We start from the raw sequence: 10,000 nt of genomic DNA on the forward strand, positions 1-10,000 counted from the left end.
TAAGCCTGTATTATTTTACCCTCGTTGGATGATTATACGAGCGTCGTATCAATGGTTACACGAGAACCAAGTCCGAATAATCACTGCACTCGTTATTCTCTGTGGATTTCTATTTGACTGTGGATAATGGTAGTAGGGGTATACTTAAAGGCAAAAAAACGCGACGTTAATCGCATCTCATTGTCAGATTATTGTCATACGTGATGCATCGCAATATTCCTCGGGAGACTACAATCATACAACAGCTCTGTTGTTCCCTTTTTATACTTTGTTCCTAATGATACGATCCAACGATAAGGATACTAAAGCTATTTTACGTTATTCCATGATAATGTAAGAATCGTTATTTCAAATAATAAAATAAATATCGATATAATCGCTATAATAATGTTTTGCGTGTTCCATAGATAAATTGTTACATGGATATACATATATATATATATATATATATCTTTTTTCCTTATTGTGTGGATGTATATATATGTATACCTTTTACATTTAATTGAATGTTCCTCATCGAAGACATATATTTACATAAAAAGATAAGATTATCTATTTCGGAAAGAGGATCTATTAATGAACGTGGAAATGTCTGACATTAGGATATTAGTGATATTGTATTATCACGCGATGTGTGTAAATTAAAAGATGTGACAGTGTGTCACGCTCTTCAAAGTTAAAAGTACGTACTTTCTCGTGTATTAATACATTGTTTAATGATCAAAGATTAATTACAGTAATGACTTTTGTATTCGTATTATTAATTCCTTCCATTTTAAAAATAGAACACAAGAAAGAAATGGTATTAATCGTTTAATAAGATCAAACGAGATGATGAAATACAAACGGAAGTGATTAAAATTATGTATAATCTTTTGTGATTTTTCCGATTAAAAATCCAATTAATGAATTTAATCAATTTTTAACCTTTCGCATAATACACATCGCACGCGAATAACATTGTCTATTTGGTTTTAGACATTTTGACAAATCGCACCTACGTGCCAATATCATACATCTCAACTCTTCTCTTTCTTGTTTTATTATTTTCTCATTCTCCTTCTTCTTCTTCAACAAAAATATCCTCTTTCTTGGCATCTAGGAAATGATTTATAGGCGCATAAATTTTCTTACCGGGGTAAGAAATTTTCGACGCTATTCACGACATACATAAATTGTTTTTGAATTTTCCTCGCTGTTGTCTATTTTATGAATACGATACCAATTTTCTTTTTCTTACGTAAAACGAAATAAGGAAAAGCTAATATCATTGGTAAAAAATCTTATCTCTTATTACGTATACTAAACAACTCGTCAAAGCTAAAGGAATCTAAATGATTGTAAAAATATGCACGATAATTAAATGCCACAATACGAAAGTGGAAAATAAGAACGATCAACCATTTACTCTGATCGTTCGATCGTACTAGATCACTATCATCTCTCTTCTATTTCTTCTATATATAGAAGAACCCATAAATCGATTGACAAAAATACATTGTTATTGTAAACAAATTTAATTTACAAACGTTAAGCGATACGAATAACATTTAATAGATCTCATTTTTTTTTCATTGAAAATGAGGATGGTCACTTTCTGTATCTAATGTAGATTAGTAACATATTGTTGTATTCTTTTGGTATTAAATTTTATCTGATATGGCTTAACTTTTGCGAATTTAACCCGTTTACAATAATAACGCATTTTCGTTGACTGACTTATGAGCCATCTTTTGTATGTTTGTGTGTACATATGTACATCTTTACAAGTCATTTTTTCTCTAGACGTCGATAAAATATTCTAGTAATTGAAGCCGGATCAAGTAAAAGTACGATTGAATCTGGCGCAACATTGAATCCTTGATCCGACCTCGTTTTTAGATCTTCTTAATGATAGACGTGAAATTTGCAATTTTAATGTCTAGCCTTTCTATTCTCATCGTTGATAAATCGAAAGAACGAATTCAGGAACGTAGGAACGATTCGTTTTCAGTTTCGTTCTTCGCGTTAACATTATTAAAAGATAAAAATACGTTTTTTTTTTTTTTTTTTTATTTTTTTTTTTTATAAAAACAATATTTTATCTTCTTCCTTTATTTTTTACAGAAAATAAAAAAAACAAGAAAGAAACAGGAATTATAAAAATGATTTACTTCATGTAACGTTCGTAATGGCCGCCTCGAGCATGCACGTGCATTATCAGATAATCCAGTCATTAAATCTGCACCGACGTTGGCATATGCGTTTATGTATATGTATATACGTGTATGCCTGAAGCTGTATCTCTAAAGATCCCCTCTCATATCTTTTTTTTTTATTTTATTTTTTTTTTTCTTCTATTTTCTTTCTTTGCCTTTCCTTTTCTGTATCATTCTTTTTAGTATCAGCCAATATGCTTTTATGCGATTCGTCGGATGGTTTTTTCTTTTTTTCTTTTTTTTTTTCAGAAGCAGTAAAGTGTAAAGGATAAATGAGGAATTATGTTTTCTAAGCCATCTCACCCCCTCTCTCTCTCTCTCTCGTTTTCTTTATCTCTTTATTTCTCTCTCTCTCGTTTTCTTTATCTCTTTATTTCTCTCTCTCTCTCTCTCTCTCTCTCTCTCTCTCTCTCTCTCTCTCTCTCTCTCTCTCTCTCTATTTTTCTCTCGTATATACGAGCTTTCTCTAATAAGGTCGATATTAAAAACGCGACGGGAAAGATGAAAGAAGATACGGTCGACGAAATCGATCCAAAAGAAAAACGAGAGGAAAAAAAAGAGATATTTGGAGCAACCTTTTCCTGTGCATTCCGGATACACGTGTACTCATTGTACGATATCGTCGTAGCATATGTAAATAAAAACGAGTGTGTTTCACGGATGTGTAATCATTTCGGCAAATGATGAGTCGAGTCGACTCATCGTTGTGTAAAGAAGTTGTGCGTGGTGTTTTCTCGGGGGATATTTCAAACCAAATAAAAAGAAAAAAAAAGAAAAGAAAAAAAGGAAAACAGGAGGAAAAAGATAAAAAAAAAGAAAACACGCATTCGATGGCTCACAGCCAACGTCATTTTTCATTCAACACACAAATTGAGCGACATATAATATCAATCCTATCTCGTTTGTTACTTATTCTTTTGATAATTCTATTGAAACGACTACAATATTTTTATGTTATTCCATGTGGAATAAAGAATTAGTGGGAGAGATAGAGAGTGAGAGAGAGAAATTGGGAGAACTCGTAGTAACACTCGTAAATGTTTCCAACAAGAGAGCGAACGTGCATAGTCGGAATAATGGCCACAAACGAGACAAGTTTCTAATTGGGTAATACGTATCTTGCCATAACAGTACAACCCGTTTTGTTTCACCTTCGATGTCATTGGTTCGACTTCAATACGACGATTTCTTTTGTAACTTACGCTTTCTAGTTTCACTTAACGTTCTTTGATGCATTTGATCACTTTTTTTCTTCTTCTTTTCTTTTCTTTTTTCTCTTTCTTTTTTTTTGTTTCTTTTTGTTTTTTTTTTGTTCTTTTTTTGTTTTTTTTTTGTTTTTTTTTTTTTTTTTATTTTCCCTCCCCTCGATCCTGATTTTTCACGAGATATTCAATGAGTTAAAATATTAATGTTTTATTGATATATGTCATGAATACAAATTGTTAACAAACAGAGGATGTTAAGTGTCATATAATTCATCCTATATGTATAGTTAAACCTGCTCTCGTATATCTCAATCGGATAATGTACAGTTCAGAGGATTTATATAATCGGGGATTATCCGTCGAATCCTCACGATAATGTTTTCGAAATATACATACATATATTACACACGCACAAACATACATATACATATATACATATTTATGCCTATATAGATATATAGATATTATTCCCTGGATTCTCATAGGATTTGTAGATTTTGTCGTTTAGATCTGTTGTGCAAAAAGGAATACGTAAATCTCGTGTTATGAGACGTTTACGTACACAATATTGACTGTTATCAGCTGGTCGGGGTCATTCAAAGAAAAATATAACATTTTTTTATTCCATTTATATATATATATATATATATATATATATATATATTCTTTTTTAAAAATTTTTACTCCACTCGTGTACAAATATACGTGTGGGAGTAACTGTAGCTATATTGATTGCGGTTCCCAGGCCTCTGCGCGTCTCTGCGTGCGCGGGGCCAATGCAGATCGCGCACCACCATCTCTTCTCGTATACGTAGTTTCCTCTACTCTCCTTACCTCTCCTCCTTTTCATCCTTTTTCCCCTTCTCTCTCTCTCTCTCCCTCTCTCTCTCTTTTCGTTTCCTTTTCTTCCTTCTCCTTCGACTTTTCCTCCCCTTCCTCCACCTCTATCTTCTCCTGAACCCTGCGCTCTTCCCTTTGCTCTTTTATTTTAATAGAAAATCGCCGATAAACGAGTAGCTCTTTCTTTATAGTTAAATATTCTCTCTCTCTCTCTCTCTCTCTCTCTCTCTCTCTCTCTCTCTCTCTCTCTCTCTCTCTCTCTCTCTCTCTCTCTCTCTCTCTCTCTCTCTCTCTCTCTCTCTCTCTCTGTATCTATCTATCGGCCTATCCATCTATCTCTATTTTTCTTTAAAATAACTTTGCAATTTTTATACGATAACGAACGTATACGGGACATTCTTTCGAAAATTGTATTTTTTACAACATATTAAAAGGAATTCAAATAATAAAATTAATGAGAAAAAGAAAAGAATGAAGAAGATAGTTAAGAGAACATTTTCAACGTTTGTGATAGAGTCAAGAAGCAGAAAGTGGATTGCACTTATGCCAAGAAAACCTAGTTCTCGAGTGACAATTTTGGAAAGATCAAAAAATTAGGCATTATGACTTTTAACTTCTTCTTTTTTTTTATTTTCTTTTATTTTCTTCTTTTTCTTTTTTTCTTTTTTTCTTTTTTGAATGCGTAACAGTAATTTAATAGTAATTTTCGAAGTAATTTTCGAATATTATAATCTAATACAATGTGGTTATATTAGTATTTTCATATTTAATTCTTCCCTATTAAGGTTACTTGATTCATCATCCCTTTCTTTTTCTTCTTTTCCTCTTTACCCCCTATCGACTCCTCATTCTCTTTCCTTCTCCTTTTTTAACATTCGTCGCATAGCTTTTCTTAAGTTTATCGGCGTATACTAGATTCTTTATTACGACATTACCTTCCTCTTATGTACCTTTTATTATTATGCGAAGCACACGAGTCTTCGTAATTTCCTGTCGAATATAACGTATGTATGTACTTACGTACGTTTCTTCTTTGCGACATTGGCTTTCACGTTCGTCGCATAAATAAAACGGGAACTCTTAATATGAGAAGCCCTAAAATTATTAATTTTTGTTTTGTTTTGCTTTGTTTTATTTCAACGAAATTCTCTTTTTTTTCCTTTTTTCTTTTCCTCATTTATATCATATTATTTCTACTGCTTGAAGAGTATAGATTTGAAAAAAATAATTAGATCGTAAAATTAGATCATAAAAGTAGATGAAAATCGTTACGGTATTGTTAACTCGTTAATTAATTTATAATTATCTATTGTAATAATTATTCTTTACAGTGGGTAGCGTTCAATAACAATTCAACGCAAAACTTTATCGAAAGCTTGAATATTTTCATTATCGGAAGACTTTAATTATATAGGAAACATTTAAAATGGAACGTTTCTGTTTTCTTCCAGATTACAAAATGGGTTGTTTTGGGAGCAAGGATAAATTGAGTAAAGAGGATATGGAGTTTCTCAAGTCACGCACGCGATATGACGAAAGCACAATCAAGGAATGGTACAAGGGATTCAAAGTAAGTACATTACGGTGTTGATCTTTGTTCATATTATTTCTGTATACAAAAAGAAAAAAATAATGAATCTATCCTCTATATTATACAAATTTCATTTGAATTGATTTTTTTTTCGTTTTCTTTTTTTTGTTTTTAATTATATTTTTTTCTTTTTTTTTTGGTTACAGCAAGACTGCCCTAATGGCAGATTAACGCCCGCAAAATTTGTTGACATGTATAAAACATTCTTTCCGTCTGGCCATGCGGAAGAATTTTGCGATCATGTATTCCGCACATTCGACATGGATAAAAACGGTTATATCGACTTTAAGGTAAGGGATATTTTTATATTGACGGGAACGTCGATAATTTCATTTACTCGAACGCGTGTGCGTGCGTCTTTTATTATACGGTACATAGGCAAGATAATATATACCATAGATTCACGTCGTTATAGAACTATTATAATAGGATCCTTGTTCGTCTATGTGTAAATCGACCATTTATTATTATTATTATTTATTTATTTATTTTTTTTAATGTATTTCATTTCGTATGTTGAAGTTGTTATTAAATCTCAGTTATCAATTGAATAATAAGGTATATTTATTTCTTAACAAAAATAATATATTACATTATTTACGTAGTATTTATCAACAAATATGATCTAAAAATGATCATTGAACAAGATGTTAAAGTTCACCAAAGAACAATCAAGCATTCGTACGTAATCCAATCAAACGGATTTTCTTTGAGTAGAAGATATAACAACTTATGCCTGCTTAAGCGAAATCAGTGATCAAAGATTCGTTTGTGGGAAAATACGAAAAAGGTGATTTCGTGTATGTACACATTACATATGTATTGTTGTGAGCCTTTTGCTGTCTGAATTTCGGTCACACAGAGAAAGGGAGACGACGTCAATGCTCCGAGACAAAAAGTCGCGGAAAATGCTCACTCACCCTCTGTAATTTTCGGTTAGGCAATCTAGATCTCTCTTACCAGCTTTCTCTTTTTCTCCCTCCTCCTCTCTTTCTCTTTTTCTTTCTTTCTTTAAGCCGGTACTTTTCGACGACTTTTTTGCGACTTTTATAAAAGGAGCGTGTCCCCAATGTAAGACCGAAATCAGTGATGTGTGGAGGAAGGGTGACTATAGGAGTCGACGTGTCTGCTGGGTCAATATGAGAAGTGGAGACACTTCGAAGGTCAGGAAGAGCAAAGAGCGAAGCCACTCCCTCCCCCTTATACCTTTCTATCGCTATCCTTCGTCTTACACTACCTACAAAGCCCTTCTCATCGTTGTCTATCTACCTTCGAGCGTTAGCTGACCCACTTTTACTTATATACTGTACTTATACCATGTCCCAAAACGGGCAATCTCTCCAAACCCCGTGTCCCACCGTACCTTTCCGCTTCACCTCGATATTCACGCGAACATTCGACCCTTTCAGTGTTCTCTTTTTCTTCTTCTCTCTTTCTCTCTTTCTCTCTTTCTCTCTCTCTCTCTCTCTATCCATCTATCTATCTATCTATTTATCTACCTATCTATTTATCTATGTATCTATCTATCTCTATCTCTCTTGACATGATCGGCGATATAAAGCACGATCTTCGCTCTGACATCCGAATATTATGGCTTCCATCATTTGAGAGAACAAATTTCTTCGAAGTGAAAAGTCAGAAAAGTATTTTACTGAAAAACGATCGTCATAAAAAATGAAACGTCAGGATTGAAAGCCTATCTCTTCGTTTTTCGTTCCAGGAATTTCTCTTAGCCATAGACGTTACTTCCTGTGGTACACCGGAAGAAAAGCTAAAGTGGGCATTCCGGATGTATGACGTTGATGGAAATGGTGTTATTGATATTCAAGAAATGACTAAGATCGTTCAAGTAAGGAATTTATCCCTTTGAGGATTAATTCAGCTTCGAGATATGTTTTCTTAATGTTGGCCCATATTTCCTAGAAAAATATCGATGCGCTATGTGTTTCAGGCAATATATGATATGCTCGGAGCATGTTCGAGCAACAGGCCAGCGGACAGCGCTGAAGAACGGACTAAGAATATATTCGCTAAAATGGACGAGAATCACGACGGGCAATTGACGCAAGAAGAATTCCTTAAGGGTTGCCTTCAAGACGAAGAGCTCTCCAAAATGTTGGCTCCTTAATTTGACTGCTCACATTTTACAGAGAATTCATTGACGGGCGTCTGAACGGTTTTCAAGACGGATTTGTGAAAAAATGAAAAAATTATTACCGTCGCTGCTGTTACGATCTCTGTCGCTGCTGCTGCCTCCACTACTAACACCAATACCACCACCACCACTACCAATGAAACACCATTATTAAATTAACAAAACCACTGTCGCTACCACCATCGCCATCGCCACCACCACCACCACCACCACCATTATCATCACAGTTGCCACCGTCTTATTACCACTTATCGCCACTGCAACGTCTCTCCTCCAGCTTCGCAGCAGTCATCCCCTCGTTTTTTCATGAGATTTTGACCAGATACTATGATGATAATGATAATTAATAAATGAATGATGATGATAATGTTGATGATGATAATGATGATCAAAAGCAAGAAATCATGAAAAGCCACGTGACAAACATCATCATCAAGAACGACCGATGACTATTGCAAACACCTTAAGATTTTTAATTCTAAGGTGTTCGGAGAACCTAACCTTCCAGTTAGGAGATTTATAAAAAGGAGCGGGAAGGGGAAGAAAGAAATGAAAAAATAGAAAAAGAAAATATGGAATTCGTATATAATCGTTTTCAAGTCGATCGCATAATGCAAAATGCAATTTGATCTTGCAATCGTTTGATTATTAAGATTTTTCACTCAAACCTGTGAACCAGCGAATAATACGATTACGAATATCTAGTTGCATCGATCGATTGCGAATCAATTCGATCGATTCTACACACACGTAATAAACAGGAGTCATAATCCCATCGCAATCGTGAATTTGCTATAATATCAACTCGCTAAACGAATTTCGCTGGACCGAAAAGATCGATAAAAAAAAAAAACAAAAAAAAAAACAAAAAAAAAAACAAAAAAAAAGGGAGAAGAAAATTGTTGAGTACCTCGCGGAGACCGCGCAAATGTGGTCCAAATTAATAGAGAGAAATTAATAGAGAAGGATAACTTTAGGATTCGGGAAAATGCACGCGAACAATATATACATAAAATGTGCGTGGCCCTAAATTTTAGTGGCTTTTAGCATGATCCAATCTTTAAGAAAAATGAACATCGAAAATACTCGATCGATTACGAGTTCAACAATAAAATTTGTTTTTCCATAGAATTTCAATGTTAGGATAAGCCAAGCTGTTAGAATTAACAGAACGTGCTCTTCGCATTGTAATCCGATTATTATGAATTGATAAATTGGATAAATTTTCAAATTTAATTCAAAACATTATGTTTGCAACGGAGCAAAAAAGGATGAAGATAAAAAATTAAAAATTCATCAATTTGATTTTAACGGCTTTTATTTTCGAACGAATACAATTATTTCGACAATATATAAAATTTTTGTTACTTACATATACATAAAAATCTCGATGAGGAACCATTGATAAGTATACAATAATATCGTGTACATGGATTACACGGTCCCCCAAATGGTTTTTTTTTTTTTTTTTCTTTTTTTTTTTTTTTTTCTTAACCTCTCTTCGTCATGATTATGTGCCTTTCCTTTTTTTCCAAACAGCATTTATTCACTTTGATGAAATGGTATCGTAAACAAATAGAAAGAACAAATAATGAATGGCTATTGTTAGAATATATTTCAATAATATCTCGGATATCTCGATTATATTTCCCCCATGAAAAAGAAACAAAAATAAAAAAAAAATAAGACAAACAAAACAAAAAGAAAATACTAGTAATAATAATAAAAAGAAGAAGAGAGAAGAAAACAGGCTGGTCTCTGTTTAGTGATAGAATTCGACCAACACTGTGTTTTTATTAGAATGAGCTACGTCAGGCTGTCGTAGAATAACTTTTTCTCATTGGTATACGCGCAATGTGTTTTCAATATAAAACACCTTTACACATATATATATATATATACATATATAAATAAATAAATTAATTAATTAATATTTAACACGTTCAGCGTCGTAAACATCTCGTACGATTTTATTCCGCTGCGTCGGAAAACAATATTATACGTAGTGCTC

At 33.2% G+C, this 10,000-nt stretch overlaps 2 protein-coding genes across 9 annotated transcripts in view; both read left to right on the forward strand.

Annotated features, from left to right (window-relative positions):
• Positions 1-10,000, forward strand: part of Nca (neurocalcin homolog) — a 32,321-nt gene that overhangs the window by 8,416 nt on the left and 13,905 nt on the right. The window lies entirely within an intron of this gene.
• The window catches only part of LOC118447706 (neuronal calcium sensor 2), a 19,281-nt gene that overhangs the window by 8,387 nt on the left and 894 nt on the right, over positions 1-10,000 (forward strand). For 7 of the 8 annotated variants that reach the window (XM_035879970.2, XM_035879965.2, XM_035879964.2 and 4 more), the window contains 4 exons: positions 5,695-5,813; positions 5,981-6,124; positions 7,555-7,683; positions 7,786-10,000. The exon at positions 7,786-10,000 is cut by the window's right edge and continues 894 nt beyond it. In XM_035879970.2, the coding sequence (XP_035735863.1) occupies positions 5,703-5,813; positions 5,981-6,124; positions 7,555-7,683; positions 7,786-7,962 (561 nt within the window). In that variant the 5' untranslated portion in view covers positions 5,695-5,702 and the 3' untranslated portion in view covers positions 7,963-10,000. Of the gene's footprint in view, positions 1-2,703; positions 2,810-5,694; positions 5,814-5,980; positions 6,125-7,554; positions 7,684-7,785 lie in introns of those variants that run through there. The other variant, XM_035879971.2, reaches the window with a different exon arrangement.

The sequence above is a fragment of the Vespa mandarinia genome, chromosome 1 (assembly GCF_050613455.1).
Source record: "Vespa mandarinia isolate Hongniang chromosome 1, ASM5061345v1, whole genome shotgun sequence".
Taxonomy (NCBI): Eukaryota; Metazoa; Arthropoda; class Insecta; order Hymenoptera; family Vespidae; genus Vespa; species Vespa mandarinia.